The sequence below is a fragment of the Gouania willdenowi genome, chromosome 10 (assembly GCF_900634775.1).
Source record: "Gouania willdenowi chromosome 10, fGouWil2.1, whole genome shotgun sequence".
In the NCBI taxonomy this organism is placed as follows: Eukaryota; Metazoa; Chordata; class Actinopteri; order Blenniiformes; family Gobiesocidae; genus Gouania; species Gouania willdenowi.
The window spans coordinates 13,990,214-14,015,996 of NC_041053.1; the positions used below are offsets into that span (position 1 = coordinate 13,990,214).

Consider the following 25,783-nt stretch of genomic DNA (forward strand, 5'->3'; position numbering starts at 1 on the left):
TTGTCCATTTTTGCCAGTTCTTTTTGACACTTTTATCCAATTGGTGTTCTTTAGCTTTTTTGGCCACTTTTCATCCAAATAAGCTAATCTTTGCCCAATAAATACCACTTGTTTCCCTTTTCCTTACATTTTGCCTCTTTTTGTTCCACATTTTTTGCCCTTTTTCATTATTGTCTGCCACATTTTGCCCAATAAAGCTACTTTAGCCATTGCATACCACCTGTTTCCTCTTTGTTTGCCCATTTTTTGGCCACTCTTGACTACTTTTGGCCCATTTTAGCCACTTTTGACTCTTTTCTTGCCATGTTTTTGTCACTTTTGGACCATTTTTGGACACCTGTTACAATGTCAGCCTTCACTTGCTCGTCAAAAAAAAAAAAACATAGCTGACCAGACTGGCCCACTTTAGGTCGACGGCCCACCAGGACGATGCCCAGTATGCCAGATGGCCAGTCCACCCCTGCACACAGCTATTGCTTGTCCTAACTGTTGGCCTCCTTTGTTTCTTAGGTTTGTGGGTCACCATGAAGGCTCTGGTGGGAGATATTGTTCAGATCCGGAAAGAGTACCCTCACCTGGTGGACCGCAGCACCGTAGTTGCCCGCAAGCTCGGCTTTCCTGAAATCATAATGCCAGGAGATGTTCGGAACGACATCTACCTGACCTTACAGAGCGGAGACTTTGACAAATACAACAAGACCACGCAGAAGAACATGGAGGTTATCATGTGCGTCTGTGACGAAGAGGGAAAAGTCATCCAGGTGAGCAGCAGAGTGGAGTGAGATCGACAAAGCATTGCAGACTCACTCAAAATTCGTGTGTGCTTTCTTCCCAGAATTCCATCTGTTTGGGAGCTGGTGATAAGGCAGTGAGTGAATACAGATCGGTCATCTACTACCAAATCAAACAGCCCCGCTGGATGGAGACGTTTAAGGTGTGCATATTTGCCCACACGTATGAGACTCTCTGCACATGTTTGGTTTGTAATATTTTCTGATGACTTTTTCCATCTGAAGTTTGTGATCACAGGGTGGGTTTTTATGTGTGAGAATATAGGTATGATCTTGTAATCCGCAGTAACATGAGTTATCCTTCAGGTAGCAGTCCCACTGGAGGAAATGCACAGAATACATTTACGCTTCATGTTCAAACACCGTCCCTCCCAGGAATGTGAGTATCTATCTGCTTCCCTTCCAATGCAGGAGGCTGAGAAACAGCTCAGCATAACACAGCATAATGTAACACCAAAGATACCCAACAATAACCTTTATTTAACCTTAGAACACTATTGCTAAATTAGTATCGCTGGGTGATTTTTACTGTTATACCCAATAAAAGGTCATTCAAAAGATGACAAAACATGACAAATTAGAGAGAAATAATTTACCATGGGTGGACTCTAAAAATATTAACCAAAATCACTGAAACAAAAAAATGAAATTGGAAACTTGGTCTTTAGTCCACCCATTTCTGGGGCATCATATGAATTTCCTTGGAAATCACCACTTTGTGATATTTATTTCCAACAACTGGACTAAATAAAGATAGCGTGGAAATTTCAGGACCACTTTAACTTACTTTATTCCTTAGATGCAGTCAGTACGTACAGGCTAGTAATAATGGGACACTATCACTATTGCCGGGTGAAAAACACCCAAACATGTACCTGTAGGAAAAAGTGGGCTTTGGGGTAGGGGACCATCATCCACACCTTCTAAAACATCAGAGAAGATGCTGAAGCTACCAAAGGACCCAGGACACTAATAAACACAACTTCATGGAAAAAAATGACATACATTTGCTATGGTAAAAATCACCCACCGATCGTGTTCTAGGGTTAAAAAAAAACTTGTCAGATGTCATTTCACATTTTCCTGGCATTCCATGTCTGAGCTCTCACTTTCCCTTCTTCATTTCTGTCATTTTTTCTGTGCCTGGTTTGCACGTACATGTCCGCCTCCTTCATCTCCAGCCAAAGACAGGAGTGAGAAGAACTTTGCTATGGCCTTCGTGCGTCTGATGAAGGATGATGGGACAGTTCTCCAGGATGGGCTGCATGACCTCTTGGTGTTTAAGGTCAGACTCTGTAAAGAGGAATTTTGCTCAACAGATGATCTGAATGTACATTGTTTTGAGGTGAAAATATATAGCAAATAATTTAAACCTCTAGTCCAGGGGTTCTCAACCTGGGGGTCAGGACCCCATTTAGGGTCGCGAGACACTGGGAGGGGAACTAAGAATATGTTTTAAACAATTTGAGCCAATTTTTGGTTATTTTTACCATTTTTCTGCAACTACTGTACACCAAACCTGCCATATTTTAACCTGTTTTCATCACTTTTTCTTACCATATTTTTGCTCCTTTCAATGCATTTTTGCTACATTTCAATGCCTTTTTTGCACTTCTAAAACTTTTTACCACTTTTCACATCTAATGTAGCATATATGTTGACCTATTATTGTTACTTTTAACCTCTTTTCACCATATTTCATGCTTATTTTTGCCAATTTAACGAAATTCACGATTTGTCATGGCCATTATTTTTCCAGTTTAAACTGTCTTCCTACTTTTTAAATACATTACCCCAACCCTCTTTTCTGCCAATTGTAAGCCAATATTGACACTCACCCTTTTTTACCACTTTTAAGCAATTTCTGTGGTTTTTAAAATCCCATTTCACCTTTTCCACCATTTTTGGTCACATTTAACCCATTCTTTATTTACATAAAAACAAAGACTTACATCTTTCAAAAGACTATATACTATGGTGCAAATAATACTAAACCTTCTGTATAACAGTGGATATTATTCAGATAAATAAATAAATGTGGTTGTCACAGATTCATAGAACAATGGACCATCATTTTGCTGACTTTATGGATGGACCTCAAAAAGTTCTCCCTTTTATTCCCCCTTATAGATGGCCCTGTCTCCACATGACTGTTCTAGAATGTTCATGTCTGTGTTCAACCACCTTCAGCTACAGTGGGGGTCCCCGCTCTCTGGAAACTTTATTTTGGGGGTCGTGGACTGAAAAGGTTGAGAACTCCTAGTCTAGTCATTAGTTTTGTCATATTTCAGTTTAGTTGTGCATATTAAGTGAATGAGCAGCACACTGCCATAAATTATCATATTTATACATTTTTTAAATTTAATTTATTAATAATTCATTATTCACGCCAACCTATAGGATTTGGTTTTATTTTTTTTTGTTGCAATTTTTGTTTTGTTTTTTTGGGGGGGGGGGGAGGGGGTTGAACTTGACCATCAAATATTCATAAAGATGTTGTACAGAAAAAAGGACTTTTTGCTTCTGCTGACATCATTAAACAAAAACATGCGGAAGTTTTGAACAGGAGATTATGGCGTCTTAGTCCACTTCAACCAATCCAAATCGATTGGCTGCCGAATGAGCCAGAGCTGAGATTGAATCCCTGTATTGATTAAATGCCAAACCCAATGAGGAGTAATAACCCTTGATTCACTCAAAGACCAAACTGATGGTGTCCCTGTAGGCTTGTTCTCCGTCACCTCTCATTGTCCTCGGCCTGGCTGTGAACGTTTGACTTTAATATCTTGAAACCTAATATTCCCAACTAATTATTGATCAGTATGAAGGAAATAATTTGGAGTACACCTAGAAATTAAAACGTCACCAAAAAAGATCAGTTTAAATGTAGAGGCTCTGATTCTCCATTTAAAAAAATTAAACCTATTTTTGTGTCAGTTTTTCCTTTTCTGTTGCTTCTGGTTCGTCACATTTCTGTAATCAGATGTCATGACTGACTTTTAAACTTTCTAAAATTGTACCAAACATGCTGAATACAGTTATTTCTGTTAATTATTATTAATTTACAACCAAAAATGTCTTTATTTTACCACATAGAAGCCTGACATCCCAGATCAAGGTAAATCTGGGATGTCAGGGAATATGTTCAAAGATAATTATTCACAGGCGGCCATATTGGATTTTCCAATATGGTGACCCCTTTGAGAATCAGCTCCGGCTCCAGGCGGATTTGAATTCAGCAGTCAAGAACTGTGTGCCAAATTTAATGCTTGTAGACAAATTTTCAGAATTCTTCCCCAAACAGACCAGACCAGTGGTTACCAACATGGTGCCTGCGGGCACTAGGTAGCCCGCACGGTCCACAGGAGGTGCCCTCAGGCCTGTTCTAACTGGAGCACCGGTAACCAATGAGCTTTGTCCAATTTACTTGCCAGGCTTCAATCTCACAAAGATAAATACAGGTGACAGATGTAGTCACAGCCTAAGTAAAGTTACATATTTGTATTAGTGTCTATTTATAGGGTTAAGGTTAGGTTTAGGGTTATGGTTAGGTTAAAACACAATATCTCAACTATTTTTAAACTCAGGTGACGTAAACTGGCCAATGAGGGGCGCTGTGTACTGAGAGAATGTTGGTATATTGATACGGCAACTGTACGGATAGGCTCTGCCTTAAATTAACCATCTTTATTTTTCTATTTTCACTGAAATATTGGGACAAATGTGTTTCAGTGTTGAAGATTTTTGTAAAATATTACAAAATGGTTAAGTTGTACCAATGTTACATGTTTTACGATTTGTTAAAAAGTTTTTAGTTAGTGGTTAGTAAAGTAGGAACATAAATATTTTCTATGACATGTAATGCAAAAGAAACAAAAAATGCATGTTGAAACATTTTCTAACTTTTTAAGTTACTGCTAGTTTTCCTTATTATCTTACCCTTTAATTAAAGTGAAACCATTAAAATTCCGTATATAGGAGATATATCAAACCATTAGCCCTTTGGATTATTCAGGTTGGTGACCCCTGGATCAGACTATTGGTATTTCCACATGATAAAAAATTCATTATTCTTTCAGGTCTTTTCCAAAAGGTGCTTGTTATCTTTGTTCCTGGTTGCCATATTTGCTTTGCTGCCATATTGACCAAATCCTACACTTTTGACCTTTGAGGAGTGACAATAATCTTGAATCCCATTATTTTCAGGGTGACAGTAAGCGCATGGAGGACGTGAACTCCTACCTGAACCTGCCCTCCACTCGCCACCACCACAGCGACCTGCACAAGATGGGAACGTTGAGCCGCAGCACTAGCAGTTTGTCCAGGGGTGGGGGCGGCCTGTCCGTCAGCTCTAGAGACAGCTTCAGCATCTCCACCCTGGTCTGCTCCACCAAACTCACACAGAACGGTGCGTGTGTGTGTGTGTGTGACTTTGTGCTGACATTGCTTCTCTAGAGACTTGGCTGAGAACAGGACTTAACAGGAACACACACACACACACACACACATGCTTTTACAAAAGGTGAGCTAAGGTCGTTGGCAGAATGTATGAGGTGAGAGATATCTGAAATGAAAACCGCCACATTAGAACACTGTGATTACCATATTCTTTCAACAGTGTGCGGTGCTGAGACGAGGCCAAGGCTGCGAATCGATGTTGTTGTGAAAGTGTTAGAAGTAAATTCACTGCTTAAAGACGCCCTGTAAACACATTCGGTTTAAGGTGGCATCCAGTGAATAAGTAAATTGTTACAGTCTTATTAATTTAAATTTTATTAAAAGCATTAAATATGAAAATAAATAGATTCATTGACAACATGTATTGAGGTCGTATTTATCCCTAATGTGGTTGATGCAAGGTTAGCTAAGGTTAACAGAGACATCTAACCAATTAACATAGGGTTGACAGTTTGTTCAATTGATTAATGTGGCCAAAGCTGTGTGTGTGCACGTGCGCGTGCTTTGGATTAACTATTAAACACACACAAAAGGCAGCACTTCCACCTTAACAGAGGCTTAACACACACACACACACACGTCAGATTACAAAGCAGATCAGGCACAGATGCAGCACAGCAGATGTTCCAGAGGAAGCCAGTCCATCACTTTAATGAACATTTTCGACCGTATTAATCTCATATACGACACAAACTCTCTCTCACTCACACACACACACACACACACACACACACACACACACACACACACACACACACACACACACACACACACACACAGGCTTAGGCATGCGTCCACGAGGTGTTGGCTGGGGTCACCCACCAGATGTGGAGTTTGGACTGTGTGGTAGGAAGTCAGTGGGCAGGTAAAACAACAAGCTTTAATAAGACCTGAGTCACAGACAGGAGGTCAGAGAACTCATGATGACAGCGGTCAGTTTAATATTTCACACATTATAACAATTTGCAATCAGTGTATTATGTCGACTAACAACGTATTACTTTAGATTTGGTCATAAACTAAACAGATTAAAACTTTATGAAAACCTGAATCAAACAGGGAGAGAACCAGACTTTATCATGCATGAGATGCAGAAGGTGATGTTTAACACATTCTATTCACACATTCAAGTGATTAGTTTAAAAAAAAAAAAAAAAAGTAAACTGGTGTTAAGTACCTTTTTAAACAAATATACAGGATGATTATTGCATTGCATTATTGCATTGTTCTGTTTTTTTATCATAACTTATGTGATTCACTTAACTACGGAAGCCCATTTCCACCAGTGAAAATAAATTAGGAAAAGTAAAATAATAATAATAATAAATCATGAAGTCATTTTTATGAGATTCTATCTCATAATGATCAGATACGATATCTAAATCTTAATTATGACTTACTATCTCTAATTATGAGGTAGTATCTGATAATTACGACTTAGTATCTCATAATTATGAGGTTGTATCTCATATCAGCGATAGTTATTTTGAGATAGTTTCTGACAATTATGACGTAGTATCTCATAATTATGAGATACAAAGTCATGAATATGAGATACTATCTTTAGGTCAGCATTTGTATCTCATAATTATCAGATAGTATCTGATAATTATGAATTATTGTCTTGTATGAGAGATAGTTATTATGACTGTATCCCATAATTATGAGATAGTATCTGATAATTATGACTAAGTATTTCATCCTTATGACTTAAGATTTTTCATTATTATTTTACTCTTCCTATACAATCGATTCATCGCTATTAACTAATCAATGTATTCTACTATTGTGAGACATCAGGTCAGTGTCCAAACAGGACATACTTATATTTAACTGTTAAATATGTAACCATGACATATTATTAATATTTCCATTGTGTCTTTTCTCTGCAGTGGGGCTGCTGGGGCTGCTAAAGTGGAGGACTCGACCTGAAATGCTCAGAGAGAACTTGGAGAAACTTAAACTCATCGATGGAGAAGAGGTGGTGAAGGTCAGGAGTGTGTATGTGTGTGTGTGTATGTGTGTGTGCGTGTGCGTGTGTGTGTGTGTGTGTGCGTGTTCCCTCACTGTCCCTCTCCTTTTTCCACTGTGTGTGTAGTTTCTGCAGGACACCCTGGATGCTTTGTTCAACATAATGATGGAACACTCTCAGACTGATGACTATGACATCCTAGTGTTTGACGCCCTGGTGAGTGTGCGCGTGAGTGGCACGTGTGTGTTGGCTGTAAACGGTGAATCTCTAAAACCACTTTTGTTCCCTTCTTTTTTTTTTTCCTTCTGTGGGACAGATTTACATCATCGGTCTGATCGCAGACAGAAAGTTTCAGCATTTCAACACGGTGCTTGAAGCCTATATCAAGCAGCATTTCAGTGCAACGTTGGCCTACAAGTAGGTTTACAGTAGAGATCTTTGACTGAGCGTGTGTTTACAGGTTCTATTAGGAGCAAGGACACGATGGAGAGAATCCCAGTCTGTTTCAGGTCAAACACATAGACTAACTCATTCACTCCTACAGGCAAACTAGAAACATGGATTAATTTGCTGTGAGATGGAGCCATTGTAAATTAGGTGCTTAAAACTGTGCAAATAATTTTACGCTACATGAACTAAAGATACAAGCCAATTCTTAATAGACCCATAATGAGAACAGGTGATTGTGAAATCAACTACAAGAAAACGTAAAGTCGGAGGAAGTGTTATTTACCTCTATTTTATCTCTGTATATCATCTCTACTTATACAGTATATGAATGTTCAGGCAAACTAGTGTGTGAAAATGTATGTACATAAATGTATCAGGCAAAAGGTTTTATACAAAGCACAACTATAATAACTTCTTCTAAAGATTAACATTTAGACACAGTTGCCCTTTTGTTATTTAGTGACAGTGGTGTTTGGTTTGCCTTAAGAAAAGAAAAGATTAGGATGAAATATTGGGAATTACAGTAAATCTAAAGCAAATTTCTCTTTAAATTTGCAAATATCAAATATTCTCTTTGCCAGATATTATCAGTTATCTTGATCATTGACTCTGATCATGGTACTGTGATTTTCCACACTTTAAAGGCTTGGAAGAAATGTATACTCCTATTAATAATGAAACAGTAGGTCCAAGTGTATGGGCACCCCAATGTTTTAAAAAAAATGAATTTTGTGGTAGGGACTAACCTTACAGAACTGAGTTAAATTTCATATAGATCGCTCAATTACAAACCGAGATATGCATTTTTGAAATGTCTCCAATGAGAGATATGGATTTAACAATTTCTAAAACAGATCCAGAATCTGTATCTTGCTCTGGAACTCCTCCAAAATGTATTGGAATCTTCCATACTAACTGCTTCAAATTTTGTCAGAAACCATTGAGTATTTTTAACGTAATCCTTCTAACAGACAAACAAGCACATATAATAAATAATAAACGTGATGATATTACCTCCTTGGCTGAGTTAATGCTATACAGATAATCACTAATGTTACGTATTATAACGCATTGTATTTTTCCTAAATCATAAGAAAAAAAACTATAAAAAGAAATAACCTAATCATCCACACTAACATATTTGTGTTTCATTCTTCTTCTTCGAGCATGTTAGAAACTTCAAAGTACAGTAACATCACACAGAAAAATACACTTAAGTCCAAAGGATTTATCAGAGAAACATTTGTATGAAATATCTTCTCTGATTGCATGGAGTCTGAAACAGAGGTACATGTACGATAGGTTAATGCTAAGGTTTTATGTTGGCACATTGCTGTGGGAAGTTAGAATTCTGTATGAACGTATTCCTTATAGTAAGACAATAATCCTAAATGTGTTAGTTTTAAACAAGTACCTGCATGTGTCAACCCAATATTTTTTTTCTAGGTGATCATTTTTGGCATGACTAATGGAGTCAAAAGCTTTATTTTCAGGAACACATAAGCAATTAGCTTACATGCTAAGGTACTGTTATTAGAATAGAATAGATAGACTTTATTGTCTGTCCTGAAGCAGTGACAGAAATTCTTTTTTTTTTTGACACGGCCACAACAGTAACACATTCAGCTCAATGAAACACATAAAAATGGCTTAAAAACACACAAAGAGGATCATTTAAAAAAATAACAGATAAATATTGTTTTGTGTTGTTCAGAGCAGTTATTGCGGATTGACAACACGGGAGAGTTTGTTTTTGGATTATAATTTATTATTATTATTTAGGTACAGGAAAGGGTTAGGGGGAGCTCGGTGACACCATCTTTAATCCACGCTATCTTACTGCTGACACTGACTGATGCTCACAGTGTGTTCATTTGTCAAACTGACGCGACAACAGTCTGAGCTAAAAACTGCCCAATTAGCTCCATCAGATATCAACACATAGGTTTGTGTTTGTTTGTATGACGTGTGTGTGTGTGTGTGTTACACTTATGAAGGTCTTGTTTGGTGAGTGTGGTTGTTGCCCTTTTACTTTTAAAAAGCAGTCCCAGGTGGCATGTTTAATCACTGTAACTTTACATTTAATTTAATTTACCACCTGACCGTGGTTCAGGTGGTAGTGGGTCGTCTTCTGATCGAGAGGTTGGGGGTTCGATCCCAGTACCTGACTATGTGTCGAAGTGTCCTTGGGCAAGACACTGAACCCTAAGTTGCTCCCAGTGGTCGACTAGCGCCTTGCATGGCAGTCCTGTCCCACTGGTGTGTGAATGTGAGAGTGAATGAGCTGATATGTAAAGCGCTTTGAGACTGCTTCAGTGTGGTGATAAAGCGCTATATAAAATCAAGTCCATTTACCATTTACCATTTAATTAGGAAATGGTTTGACTTCAGGTGAAAACACATTTGTAAGTTCAAATGCTACATTGGATCACTGCTTTACCCAACCTCCAGTTGGTTTGATTGAATAGAATGTAGGCAAGAGGTTATGCTGATGAATAATTCACTACATGTCAGTCATATTTCTGGTCTCGTTGCTCTCTAAGAGCAATGCCACTCAATGTGACACGACAACAGCTCAATAAATTCAAAGAGGCTTCGAAGGAAAATTTATCTAAGTGCCAAAATGATACTGCACCACACCTCCAATCTACAGCCAGAGGAAGGTGTGGAATTCTGAGGGTGTTGAGGTGCATTCAAAATTGGACTCTTGCCACTACTGCTACACGGTAGCACGAGTGACGCCCTTCGCCCCCCAAGGGTTGATTCATGTGTTTGTTATGTAACTAGAGATGTGGGCCAGGTCAGTTGGGCGTCCAGGTGGGAGGCCAATTCGGTGTGAGCCCGGCCCGTACACAAAGTGGCCTACCGGAGAGGGGAGATGTCGTAAATGGGAACACATTGCTGCAAGTCCCGGGGCATCTTCCTCCCACAAGCTCAAATGGGCACCAACCACACACCCCAGCAGCCCAGGGAGCAACCAAGTCTGCCCAGAGTGGTTTGCCCTGCTGCCACAAGGAGCAAACATTGCATAACAGATATTGGTGATCAGATCAGATACAGGTCTCCATAACATCTCACCGCCCGCAAGGAGGCAACCCCACCACCCCAGCAAGAGAGATCATCACCAACTGTAGAGGCAAGGCCCCCCTGCCAGCCACAGATCAAATGACAAATGCATTCAAGCCACAAACCATAGCTTGAAATCTTTGTACGTTTTACCACTGGCTCAGGCCAAGTTGGGATGCTGTGCGATAAATGAACATTCGAGTGATGTGCTTCGATTAAATGGTAAATGGACTTGATTTATATAGCGTTTTATCCCCACCGATGTAGTCTCAAAGCAAACAATATCAGTTCATTTATACTCATATTCACACACCAATGGGAGCAACTTAGGGTTCAGTGTCTTGCCCAAGGACACATAATGGGGCCGAACCCCCAACCTCTCCATGAGAAGACGACCCCTTTAACACCTAAGGTCGCCCGATTAGACGCACTAATGCATGTGGATGCATGTGTCTGTGGATGATTCAGTTATAAAGTTTTATGTTTTATTCCAAAATGTAATGCATTTAATCATTATTTCACCGTTCTGCCCTTGTCTGCATTTATTCTCAGTCAGGTGAAAAAGTATTCTTTTCTCTAACACTGACCATCAAGAAGGAACCATCGCACATATTTTCCCAAAAACTGCAGTTTTTGTAACTAGGAGTGATTGATTACTTTCTGAACCTCTTTGAGTAGTATTTTAATATGCTTTATAATAAAAATGTATTTGTAACATTGTATTGATTTGGAATATAGTGTTTAGTGAATAATTGCTCCTGCTACAGGTACATCTTAAAGTATATTTCGGTCTTTTTAGAACTTTATTGAATGAGTTTAGACCAAATCTCTGCGCTGCACCCCCTGTGGGCCAGATTCCCTCGCTCTCCTAATTCACTTTACTTAATTGAGCTGGAAACGAGAGAGGACATTAGTTTGCACTGCCAAGCCCTCGGTTAGGAAATTAAAAGTGTGTCCTGTCCCGAGTTACTGATGAGCTACCATTATGTTCACTGGGGTGTGTAACGGGGATTGTTTCTGTGACATGTCCCCATTTGTAGGTGGGATATTTAAAGCATCAAGTGCATTTGAAGCTAGAGCATGTGGGTCAGAGGAAAACCTCCAGTTCAGTGACCCCCAAATGTCCTCCTGCGATCCAAATCTGGCCCACAAACCCTTTAGGTTTGAATTATGAGCAAAAAGTGTGAGTCCTAAACTCTGCCTCTTTTGATTCAGTATTTTGGAGTAAATGTCTGTCATAATGGGTGGTTTCTGGTTAAGTGCATTACAGTCCAAATTTGTAAGGATGTGAAATTTATGTATTTTAACACCAACAATTATAGTCTAAGGTAAGGGTGCTCAAGTCTGGTCCTAAAGAGTCTATCCAGCATGTTCTACATGTATCCCATTTCCAACACACCTGATCTCTAATGACTGTGTCACACAGCTCTACAGAGAGCCTGATAGTGAGTTTGTTCCAACACACAGAGCGTTTTCTTCAAAGATTGATTTGTTTGGACATATGTGAACAAAGCAGCCGTTCTCTGTAGCGGTATAAAACAACCTGAATCCAATAGCGTTTTGTTTGCAGCGAGAACCAATAAACCACCAATAAAGAGGGACAGTGATACATCCGGCTGCCAGCCGTCAACCAAAACCGTAGAAGGAGGTCAGACGCTTGATCTGACTCTAGGCAAAAGAGTATCTTACAGATGAGGTTACCTGATGCAAGTCTGTAGTTTTGTGAATTCCTAATGTGAGAAAGTAGCCCAACACAGCCCGTCTTTGTCGGTGATTACTTGAGGCGGTTCGTCTTCTTCTCATTAGATGGAGTAAGTCATTATTTCCGTGGGCAGCCTAGATTCCTGGTAGACCTGGTTATTTTTTTTTATTCTTGTAAAACTGGTAAAGTAACCAAAAAAATGCACAAAAATGAACTAGCCACACACGTTGTTGCTGCTCCATAGAGCTCCGAATGTAACGTGACTAGTATTGTTGACACCGCCATGTTGGCAGGAGAAGCAGCAGCTACAATCAATTACATTACCCCTTCAAGCCTTCATAATTTACTGTGCATTTGAATTACATTGATGAATTGATAACAATGGCTTGGATTTACTGTATATAGCGCATTCATGCACACCCATTTATACAAGGCAATTTGGGTAAAGTGCCTTGCCCAACAACAATAACTTGGATAAAGGCAGGATTTCTCCAACCTGTCAGTTATTGGACGGCTCACTCCACCACTGAGCCACAGTTGCCCCAAAAACTATCTATCTATCTATCCATCTATCCATCTATCCATCTACCTATCTACCTATCTATCTACCTACCTACCTACCTACCTACCTACCTACTCCAGACTTTGTTTCTGTGTTACCGCCACCAAAAACGAGGTGGACTATCAGAACAAATTAATCCTAGAGCGTTCTAACCACTCCAGGAGCCTAATAAAGAGGCACAGTTTAATCACAGCCATATCAGCTGAAATTATATCTTCAAAAGCCACATCGACACAAATCCATATCTGTATAGGTAACAACACACCAATCACGGTTTAGCGTTGTTGCTGTTGTTCATCCCTGAATGTGCCAACATTGGGTAAGAGACCTTCCAGACTGGACCGCAGAGAAATGGAAGAATGTGATTCTGGAGAATCTTTTCAATGTGCAGCAAGGAAGATAAAAACAGGCTCGTCCGTGAGAGACGGTGGCTGCCATTATTCCCCAAGTCGGTGTTGTGACAAAATCTGTCACCTGACATATTGGTGGCTCTGGCTCCTGTAGGTGGAGTCCGTGTCTTTTTCTAAGAAGCCTTTACTTTTCCTTAAAAGATGCTTGGCTGAAGTCTACAAGTAAACTTTTGATAAAACTTGCAATTAAAATTCATGACAGGTTCATCTTTACGACGCCTTATTTTTGAAAATGTATTCCATTCAGGCATATCTGACAAGTAACAAAAAATATGAAATTTGCAGATAAAACTGCAGCCTACTCTTGTAATTCTCCGCACTTCATGCCTTGGCAGAAACAGGTGTTATTGTAACGTATTAGGCAGGTGAAATCATTACTGCGACATGGCTGTTTGCTTCAGTAACCATTGCTCCCCTCTGTACAATCATTTGCTCATTTCATGCAAATTCTCCTAATTTTTCACTCTTTCCTTTTCACACCTGCTCATCTGCATCTGTATTAACATTCCAACGTTCACTCGTTAGTGTCAGTGTTCAACCTTTTTAAGAGGGTCGCTGCAGCTTATCTCCACAGAGTCCAGAGGCTGTTATGTAAAACTCTGTAACTCCTTCTCACTATGATTCGTACAGCTCTCTAAAAGAATAAATCCTTCTGCATATCCTCCTGAGTTTGCTCTTTAGCCATTTACCATAACAAAACCGGGGAAAACTGATTCATAAGGACTTGGGTCCCATTATAAAGGGCCACCCTTGTGGGAACAAGTCCATATTAGAGTTGGTGAAGGACCTTTTATTGGATAAGAAGATTAAGTGGTTTAAAACTGTTTAGTGGGTGATCCTTTATTGCCATTTCATGATAATGGAACCATTACAAAGCACAAAATCCTGATGTATTATCTGTTTTAAACACACAGCAGTACCCTACCACCTTATTTAGACACAAAGACCATATGCATATAGAGGCAAATAACATTCATGTTATTTTAGACCAGTAGTTCTCAACCTTGGGGTCATGGGAGGGGTTGCCAGATGCCTTCAAGAAACTAATCATATTTTCTCAACAATTTGAGCCCATTTTTGCTAATTGTTTCTGCAACTACTATACACCAAAGTGGCCATATTTTTATTTATTTTCATCACTTTGTCTTACCTTATTTTGGCTCCTTTTAACGCATTTTTGCTACATTACGCCCTTTTCTTCCCCTTCTCCATCAAATTTGAATGCCTTTTATGCACATTTTTCCCACTTTCAAGATATCTTGGCACTTACAAACCCTTTGCACCACTTTTCCCACCTTATGTCACATATCTTGACCCATTGTTTTCACCATATTTCACGCTTATTTTTGCCAATTTAACCACATTCGTGATTTGTCATTCCCATTATTTGCCAGTTTAAAATGATTGTTTCTTCTTTTTAAATTTCATTATTCCCCCCATTTCTGTCACTCTTAAGCCAATATTGATGCTTTTTGTTTTTATTTACCACTTTTTCTGTGTGTTTTTGGCCAATCTAATTTGCAACTTTTAACTAATTTCTGTGGTTTTTTTAAAAATCCCATTTCATCACCTTTTCCATCTTTAAGGTGACAATATGCTAAAGCGCAAATAATAATAAACTTCCTAGATAACAGTGGATATTATTCAGGTAAATAAATAAATGTGGTTATCACAGATTCATAAAACAATGAACCATCATTTTGCTCTCCCCTTTATTCCCCCTTATAGATGGACCTGTCTCCTTCAATGTTTATGTCTGTGTTCAACCACCTTCAGCTACAATGGGGGTCCCCAGTCTCAGGAACATTTATTTTGGACTTGTTGAGAACCCCTGTTTGAAACAACTAGAAAACATATATACATGTTTATAAATGTAAATAATAAGTTATATACTGTATACCTAGAAGTCATATTTCTTTCACACACCTGCACAGCTATGCTAACACACCATGTGCTTGTGTTGGTGTGTCTAACAGAGCCTGTGTGCGTGCGTGCGTGCGTGCGTGCGTGTGTGTGTGTGTGTGTGTCAAAGAATGATTTTTAATCTGAGGCTGAATTAGAAAATATCTGCTGATGGCGCATCTGTCAAGGTATGAAATACGATTTTGATGTTTTCATGGCGCCAGATTTTAGAATCTCACTAAAACACACACACACACACACACACACACCCTCCTCTCCCTTTCTCTAGCTCTTTCATGCTCTTGCAGTCTTTGTAAAAGTGAAAAGTGAAGTTGACTAATAACTTTCCAACCTCTGCTGTATGAAAAAGGAATGCCAATTCTAGATGAATCAATTTGATCTCTTTTTCTCTGTCGCCGCTTTTATCTCAACTTTTCTTTTTTGTGTGTGTTTTTTTTTCTTACACAACAGAAAGCTGATGTCAGTTCTGAAGAGATATCTGGATGTGTCCAGCCGAGGAGAGCCGTGCGAGCCTATCATGCGAACCCTGAAAGCCCTGGAGTACATCTTTAAGTTCATTGTCCGTTCCAGAATGCTCTACTCCCAGTGAGTGAACCACGACTGTGTCAGAAGATCAAACTCTTATTTTCAGATAGAGTTGCTAAACCATGCACACACAGTAACTGCAACTGCAGAAATATGACTCTTGTCAGCTCTGTGATCAAATGCTGCTGTTTACAAACACTGACTTTCATAACCATTGACGATAATGTGCAGCAACTAAATGAGGTGGAATGCCAGGACATGACTGTTAATATGAGCAGAGGAGGCTTCAGCAGGTGAATCAGGATTGTTAAGCTACACCAACAAAATAAATACTCAACTTTAAACTTTTCATCTCAGTTTGGTGCAGAAACATCAGAAAACCTTTTTTGGATCATGACCCCATTTTTATATCACAAATTTCTGGCGACCCCAAATAATATTTTCTATTCGTTTTTGATCATGTTTGTTATGTTGTGTTACAAATACAAAGTAGCCAGTATCTGTGCACAAAGATCAGATTTTTTTTTTTCTTATATTGTATTTTTTTCCTTCTTTTTCTTATTTTCTTTATACTACATTTTATTTTAACGAGATTGATATTTGAGAAAGTAAAAGTCTAGAATACAGTTTAAGATTGTGTTGTGTTTTAATTTAAAAAACAATAATAATGAAAATAATTTTAAAAAGATATACTGTATTTAATCAGTAAAATGCATTCCAGGCGACCCTACATAGGGTCATGACCCCAAGGTTGAAAAACCCTACTATAAAGAGTAATGAAACCCCAAGATTTTGGCTGGAAATTTAAAAAAAATGCCTTGATTGTGGGCGGAGCTCCTAGAGCAGTTAAGAAACACCCAGTCTATACTATAATATCTACAAAGAACAATCTATGCTATGCTAACTATCTACTTACTATAGCACTCTATAAATCTCTCAATCTAACCGACTCACCACAGAGTGTAGAGTCCACAGGTGATGGCTTTTATTGAAGGGGCGGAGCCAACAGTGCTGGTTTGTGATGAAACCTGCCTCCGAAACGTCATCTGCCTCCATCCCAGCCTATAGCAAAATGTAATAGTTGGATTTTTAACCCACAGAGGGCCGTCACTCTTACATTTTTACATCTAAATTGAATTGAAATACTGTGAAGAGTTGGACCAGAATCAGTCAACAGCAATACTTCGACCACACAGCTAAATACATTAGGGACTATGGGGTTTTGTTACTTATTAAAGTTTCATCTGTAAGCAACATCAGCGATGATGGTCATGTAAGGAGTATTTATTACCAAGTGTGTCTTCCTGTTCTTCTGGGGCAGCGATTCTCAACTGGTGGGTCGGGACCCAATAGTTTGGTCTTGCTCTTTTATTTTGAAAGAAACTTTTCTTTTGACAGGCAAGCTGTGAAATGTATGTTGCACAGGAAAATAAATAGATTCATGCTAGTGCTGGGCGATTTTGCCTAAAAAAAATCTCTTTTTTTTTTTTGAAGAAAAATTTGAGTTTTGTTTCTATTTGATTTTTGATTTAATTTTTTTTTTTTTTCATGCACTTAAAAATGACTGCAGATATCAGATATATTGTCGAAAGTGCAACTTTATTGCTGTGATTATCCCCAAGAGTTAAAATGCGTAGAACAATTCCAAAATATAAAGTAAATGAGGATCTGTCATTCAACAATTTCACGCTTTAACCCAGGTTTAAGCAAAAGTGCAAAAGCAACTTCACAGTAGCTTAAATTTTCTGATTAAGAAATCAGATAACTACATATTGTACAACATATAATATTACAATTAAAAAAAATAATAAACTCTTCCCTTAGCATCTCAGCATAGTGTAAATACAACATTAAACATGCCTGTGGCACACATATAGCCTACTCAAAGAGTAAACGCATGTAAACAAAGAAGGGGCGGGCTCACGTCGGAACGCAAAAAAATCCAAAAAAACTGTAGTGGGAAAAAAATAAAAATAAAAATAAAAAATAATAATAATTTAAACTCGAATTTGCAAAATAATAATTGTTTTTATCTACAAATTTGATTAGTCGATGAAATCGATTTTTGGCCCAGCGCCAATTTATGCTTTAAAAATAGATTATAAATGTGTGTTTTCAACAGTTATTTATGAAAAACTAATTTGATTGGTTGAATTAAAAGAAAAAGTGGGTGGCGATTTAATGACCGTGGCAAAATGTGGGTCTCGGAGTGAGACCAGTTGAGAACCCCTGTTTTGGAGGATAAAGGTCTGAAGCTAAGGGTTGGCACTGATCATCTCTAGAACCTGATTGGACACCTCAGGTGTTGGTGTGATTTTGTTTGACTTCAAACATCTATAGCACACGTGTCAAACTCAAGGCCCAGGGGCTGAATCCAGCCCTTTAGAGCATCCAATTCGGTCCGCAGCAGGAGGCAAAAAAGTCAGAGAAACCATGAATCATTTGTTGATTTATCTCCAAATTAATACACAAATTCAATGAAGCTCCACAATATTAGCATGGCTCATATGTTCCACATGCTTATATCACATGATGGAAGTCATTTTTAATCTGAAGTTATTAAAAGAACTCGCGTTTTTTACAAAATCCTGCAATTTTCTTCCGATTTTTCCACAACATTCCCACAAATTACATAAAAATGTGTCACAAAATCAAATAAATTGAAAGTGAAGATCCTGCAATTACTGATATCTGTCACGTATTGCGTTGATATTATCAGTGCCATATATATTTCATTTTTATTTACTTGGAAGTACAAACTAGAGCACAATAATGATTAAATAATGATGACACACCTGATCTACGATAGCCTTTTCCCCCCCACAGAAGAATTTACGGAGATCTCACAGTTAAGACACAATAAATAGTGATTTTCAAATTAATCAAATGAAATGTACTTTAATGGAAAGTGACTGCGTTGTAGGGGTAGTGAGATCATACATACTGTAGTAATATCTTGACTTCAAAAAGCCAGTTTACAAATCTAGAGTTCAGGAAAATAAATAGACAGACAAACAGGGAGGGTTTAAGGGGTTTTTGTCCTTTTATTGTTTAACAAATAACAAGAAGCTGTCTGAAATGACTCTCATGTCTTCTGGGAAAAATTCAAATGTTATATATTCAGTATATTTAGTGTTTACAGTGAATCTAAGGTCAGGATGGTGCAGGCATCGTTTGGCTTTTCCTTTGAATCTGAAGTAGACAAACACACGTCAGTGGGGGCTTGAAAATATTGTTTCTGCTTCTGTTGATGTGTATGTATGTATTTGGATGAAAGGAATACATAACATCTGTGTGTTTGTGTTGGGGAATCACATTATCTCTCCACTGCTCCTGGGCGGTGTTGGCGTCCGTCACCAGGCGACCGCAGGAAGCTCAGAGTCCCCCCCCCTCGTTTTAGGTCAAATGACTTTTGTATTCAGCGTGTATCTGTTTGCCACCACGAGCACCGAAACAATCAGTAATCAGTAGTTTAACAGGCAGCATTAAAGATTTATACGCCTGTCAGGCCAATTTTGTGACACTACAAAGTAGTTAATGATGTTTACTGAGGGAAAAAACACCAGATTGTGCTCTATATTCCTTTTCAACCTTCATGAGGCAACATCCTAACTGCTTCTCTCTTTTGTATTATTCAGTTGTTTTTTTTTTCTGTAACCATCATGCCTTTCTGCACAGATCCCTTCCTTTCAAACCTTCATTCAATCAGAGTTGAAAGGGTTGTAATTGGTAACTTCATTTACATATAGTTAATAGAGGTGGACGATAATCAGGGTTGGGGTCAATTGCATTTTTCAGTTGCAGTTATGTTTTCAATTACCCATGTTCAATTACAATTATAGCGACCAGCATTTTTTCCAATTACAATTAGATTACAATTATTCTCAGAAAGTCAATTCCAATTATGTTGATCAATTACTAAAGTTCAATTACAATTAATCACAATTACTGAGCCTGAAATAAATAATCAAATAAACATTTACATTCCTCTTGTGTTAGCTTTCTGTTAGCATCTCTTATGATAACGGGTCCTAAATCAGCTGTAAAATACACTAAAAACTAATATCTATCATCTAATTTCTTTCCTATCTATTGTTCCTAATCAATGAAAATCTAGGTTTTAATATTTTTGTTGTTGTCTGAGCCTTTTTGAGTCAGTATACACATACAGTATGTGTAGAACTGTACATAGAACTGTAACATGGTTCCACAGTTTTGTGTTAAATAATATTTGAAATTTTTTATAGAATTTTCATGGCAATTACAATTAGAAAGTCAATTATAAGAACTCAATTACAATTTCTCTATGATTACAACAGCAACATATTTTTTAAAATTACAATTACAATTACACCGTCATTGTAATTAATGATCAATTAAGCGATTACAATTATAATTGACCCCCAACCCTGACGATAATGCAAGATGTGGTTTTGATCCGATATCAAGTCAATACAAGTATCACCAATACAGATCCATGTATCATCACCGTTTTTTAGATGTTTCCTTTTGATTATTTAGTTTAAACTTAGGATATGAGCAAAGATTATAGCTGACTACAAAATAAAATATAATTGTTGGTATTTGGCCATCATTCATGCCAGGGTCTTTGTGATCTCCACTGGGATTGGATAAGTATCGTCTTAACTTGTATGTAATCAGTCAGTATTTCTTTCACTGTTAACACTAAAATAATCTTTACATTTAATATAGTTTCAGCCATATTATATTCAGTATATTAGTTTTACTTTCAATGTATTTCAATGCATATATTTATTGTATTATTATTGGGGGTTTTTTACCTCTATTATGTTATCAGTCTCTACACATTTAATATGTTTATGGTCATATACATATTTCTTGATGTACAGTATTTTGGGACTTAATCTTTTTCTACTTCCCTTATAATGTTATATATGTTTATAAACCATTATTGTCATGTTGTTTGCACTGTACACTTAAAAAACAAAGCTAGAGAATCAATCTTTTTACACATCAATATTTTTGATCAATGGCACCACCAGACCTCCACAACCATGAACCTTTTTGTCCCGTGTTCCCTCTTTTTTTTTTTTGTCAATATGGTAGCAGTAGTAGTATATAGTTGTTGTCTTGTGGAAAAGCTGTCCTTAAATTACTCGTAACATTTGTTTTTATGAGCTTGAAACTGCTTTATAATTGTTCCTAAATATCGGCTCTTGCAATCTGCATGTTGAGAACTCCTGGTTGGGGAACACAGATCTACACAAGCGATTTAATCCAGAGTGTAAATATTCTCATATTTGTCTCAGACGGAGGTAGATTTCTTCTCACATCAGGAGAAAAAGGAGAAAGATGAGGCTCTTATCTCACATGCCGTAGCTGATAAAGTGTTTCTTTGAGGAGAATAAGCGTACACGTCACATTTAGACCATCCTGCCCGCTCCCCTGATCTAAATTCTATTGATATCACATTGGGATTGATCACAAAGGAAATCTGCAAAGAAGAGACGCCTGTTCCAGACCTTGGGTGTCCTTCGTCGAGGCCTCTTCATCACAGGAGGAACTATTCCGACTGACTAATATTTGCATTAAGCATCCTTAAACAAAATAGGACGTGATTATCTACATGGGCCTACTTTCTATTTACTCCTTCTTTTTTAACAGCTTTAGTTTGGTTTTGAGCTTGTTCAAATTATCTGTTTTTTCAAATGTGGCCTGAAACCTTTGAAATGTTCTTATTAGAAGATCTATGCCTAACAAAACACATTATTTTGCACCATATTCGTTTTATTAACTTTTAAAAATGGGACTACTTTACAGTTTTAGAGCCTGTGTTCCACCATCTTGAAATCACGTTCAACGCCCAACTTCCCTGTAAACATCCCATTGTTTCCTATTGGAGTGAAGCATTCAGCCTGATTTTTAGATCATTTAGCAGCGTTTTCAGACAAATTAACAACTTGTTACTTTTGGTTGCTGTAAATAATCAGGAAAAGATACCGATATAAACCTCTTTTATTTACAGAGAGAGGATAAAAACAGTTCTGACCCGAAAAAAATTACTGACTGCAGGGGGCGACAGTTCCGCGACAACATTTTGGTAGTAGACAATGAAGCAGAGAATAAGAGCTCTCCTTAGGGACATTTACTCTCCCTTAAACAGTGTGCGGCCAATGCTCTAGTGCCTGAAGTCAAGCAAGTAATCACGGACCCTTTAAGACTACGCTCCTAAATGTTTGGTCAGCCGATGAATGCTCCATTTAAAATGTGTGTGTAATACATTATCAATCTTCTATTCCAGGGGTCATCAACCTTCCTGATACTGTGAGCTACTTCATAGTGTGGTCCAAAGGGCTACCAGTTAGAAAAAATACTAAATGTTCACTGTTTCACTTTAAATAGAGGCTAGGATAATAAGGAAAACTAGTAGTAACGTAAAAAGGTTGGAAATGTTTAGGTTTGAACAACACTTTGTTTATCCTAATTTATGCAATTGTTTCATTTACATTACGTTTCATAGATAATTATCATCTTCCTATTTTACCTGGGTCAGAGTTTAATGGTTTTCTTCCTGTATTTTGGCCTTCCTCCAAGTCTCTCCCTCCGTCATTCTCCACACACTCAACTGCCTCCTCATCCCAGACAAGTGTCACCGCTTGCTTCGTTTTTTGATCGTTTTATCTCACCATCACAACTCTCTCAATAGTCCACCTAGCTCCACACATGCGCTGGTAGAGTGTGAGCTGCTGGGAACTTTAGCATCAACTCTTGTAGCGCCATTTTCTGTCTTGCAAACTCCTTTCCTCTCCCTCTGAGCTCTGCCCGTCACGGCTGATCTCTCATCCAAAGGTGCGTTGCTACCACCTACATGGCACCAGTTGGTCACTACATCATTGTACAAGCTCAACATTCACAAGAGAGCTTAGTCACACTGTCTTCTAGCAACCCCAGCCAAAAAACACAATTACCGTCTTTAGACGTCTTTGGCAGTCAATGAGTTCAAAACATTAGTCACAGTGAAAATAAACATTTAAAGATGGTAATTTAAAGCTAAAACTTTATCAGGTGCAGCAGTATTTAACTTTACTAAGTACTAACTACATCTGTCATCTGTATTTATCTTTGTGAGTTTGAATCTTGGAAAATACATTAGATTTTAGATGGAGCTCATTGGTGATCAGAGCTCCTGAGGTACCATGTTGGTGACCCCTGCTTTATTCACATCCATGTTTTGGTTGAACTTGTCCAAGAGCAGTGCAAGGCAGGGTCGATCTTGCATAACTTGCCTGTAAATCTCTAATAGCTAACATACAGATGGATAATTACATGCCCACACAGGTCCAGTCCTACAATTACTTTAGGAAACCAAATGAACAATGGGCTGTGACGTGGAGGATTAACCAAAATAAATCCGACTTGCACAAGAAAAACATGGAAAACAAGCTGACGGAGCTGAACCTTTCTTCTAAACAAAATGCCGGCGCCTCAATACACTTCAGACAAGGTTGTTTCCTACAGTATCACATATTGGAATAGGACTTTTTTTGACAAAAAAAAAAGATGTTTGTCTTTCTTTGTAATGTCAGGGCTTTGAGTAAAACAAGGTGTTCACAAAGGACAGTTTTCCTCTATGCATCACATTTTCTCGTGTACCAAATATAGGACTTTCTATTTAAGTCATGTGATTAAATGTGATTTTCACTCCATTATCTGAGATATCACTCAACAACTGACGCACATGCTTGCATTTTCACTTTAGCGCAGATTAAGGAGGAGAATGTGCCTGTAATCATAACTGTACTCTGGAATGAGCCCAATGATAAGTCCTTTGTGTATTAGCGTCTGATCCTTCACTCCAGATGCTAAATTCACTGTGTGCTGCGCACTAATCCTTCCTGCAGGCACTCGTAAATTCATTTGTAACCAGGATCACACACACACACACACACACACACGAGTAACACGTAGAGGAAGACGAATGACTGTGGGTTAGAGTTAAAGTTAGTGTTAAGTAGGGGTGGGAACCTCTGGGTACCTCACGACAATACGCGATACAAAGCTCACGATTACGATTATCTCACGATATGGCGATACCGCGATTATTGATATATTGGTCAGAAATCAATCTACGATAATCTGACATAAGAAATAAAAGATTAAGTGAAAAAATACAATTTTTATTTTATATCTCTGAAAAACAATACATTGAAAAAGTGTCCTATGAACAGTGACACTATTTTAGTGCAACATTTCTGTAAATAAGTGTCAACATACCAATGTAAACGAATAAGTATCTCCAACAGTGCTTTCTGTAAATAAAAAATAGGGTCTTTCTTACCAGTGACACCAGTATAGAGCAATATTCCAGTAAACAATGTTATTGGTTCCTTCAACAAGCAGTGACAACATTTCTGTGAAGACCTACCTGCACATTTTAGTGAAAAAGCAGAAAAACTTTTTTAAAAAAAAATTGATACTTAGCGGGAGCATATCGATGATCAATCCTGCCAAAAAATATCGCCGTATCGAGATATCGTCACACTTCTAGTGTTAAGTCAGTCAGTGTGTAATAACAACATTTTGTCTTACATTGATAACAGACTGTAATACTGCATTGGTTTAATAAGTATAAATATATAATATAGTATATATAATAAATATAAAGTAGCACTTTATATTTACTCACATTACTCTAGTTGCTCTTTCCAGCCATTTCTTAAAAATACCCTGAAGATAAAAGACTTTCCTGCAGAGTATTTTTTGTGTATCACCTTCATGCTAAGTGCTTTTTCCACCTTCTAATGTGGCAGCAAATTTGGCTAAAGGCCCATTTCTTTACAAAAAAAATGTTATTACTTATTTGTACTGCTTTATTGCTCTGTTAGCAGAGGGAAAGATGATGGTGTCTCATTGAGAATCACGTTAGGAAATATAAATAACTTCCTGGAAGCAATTTGAAATGTAATATTCTGATCTTTTTTTTTTACTAAATAAAAACATAAATCACGAATGATCTTCTTCTGAAGTTCGGGGTTTAAGGGAATGACAAATTTCTTATGTAATTGGTAGGATTTTTACATGACAAGATACCCTGACTGCACGTCACTGTGACTATCAAATCTTTTTCTGTCATCATATTCATATATTTTGTAACTATTTTACTATAATAAATAATAATAATCTAGTACGTTTAATGCCATTTTTGCACGTTTTCTTCACAACTGCTGCTGTTTATCTTTTCTATTTTGTATTTTGTGATTCCCTCTTTATCCAATTGTGGTTGGCCATTATTCCTTCTAATTTTCAGCCCAATTCTATTTTCCATCAACATTTAAATTCAAATGTTCTCCCATCCCCTTCACCCCCCTTCAGGCTGTACGAGGGGAAGGAGCAGGAGGATTTTGAAGAGTCGCTGCGGAGGCTGTTTGAGTCCATCAACAACTTGATGAAAACGGACTACACAAGGACACTGTTGCTCAGGGTAATTACAAACATCTTCCACCAGTGCGTGTTGCCTGTGATGGATCAGTCTTTGTCTCAATGCATCAGTAGTTGCTCCACAGGCTAAAGAAAAAGAAAGTGTTGGAACAGAGTGCCGTTGGTCACCTATCGTCAGTCACTGTCATGTTAGACTGATGATCGTCATCACTGTAAATAAACAGGAATGTGTTTTTGTCCTCAGGTTGCTGCTCTTAAGTACCTGCCAACAGTCCTGCATGATGTGGAGAAAGTATTTGACACCACCCTCCTCAGGTAAGCTTATACTCACATGTATACACTGTGCATTAAAACAGGGTTGGGGTCAATTATAATTGTAATCTTGTAAATTATAATTAATCACAATCATGGCGTGATTTCATTGTAATCATAATTGAGCAAATATTTTGCTATTACAATTGAATTGTAATTAAGTTCAGATAATTGACTTTGTAATTGTAATTG

General features: G+C 37.9%; 1 protein-coding gene across 3 annotated transcripts in view; it reads left to right on the top strand.

The window, feature by feature from the left end:
* The window catches only part of dock2 (dedicator of cytokinesis 2), a 223,951-nt gene that overhangs the window by 23,116 nt on the left and 175,052 nt on the right, over positions 1-25,783 (top strand). For 2 of the 3 annotated variants that reach the window (XM_028459358.1, XM_028459360.1), the window contains 11 exons: positions 511-761; positions 836-934; positions 1,098-1,170; positions 1,973-2,076; positions 4,998-5,199; positions 7,142-7,239; positions 7,348-7,437; positions 7,538-7,638; positions 15,785-15,919; positions 25,214-25,322; positions 25,524-25,594. In XM_028459358.1, the coding sequence (XP_028315159.1) occupies positions 511-761; positions 836-934; positions 1,098-1,170; positions 1,973-2,076; positions 4,998-5,199; positions 7,142-7,239; positions 7,348-7,437; positions 7,538-7,638; positions 15,785-15,919; positions 25,214-25,322; positions 25,524-25,594 (1,333 nt within the window). The remainder of the gene's footprint in view (positions 1-510; positions 762-835; positions 935-1,097; positions 1,171-1,972; positions 2,077-4,997; positions 5,200-7,141; positions 7,240-7,347; positions 7,438-7,537; positions 7,639-15,784; positions 15,920-25,213; positions 25,323-25,523; positions 25,595-25,783) is intronic. The other variant, XM_028459359.1, reaches the window with a different exon arrangement.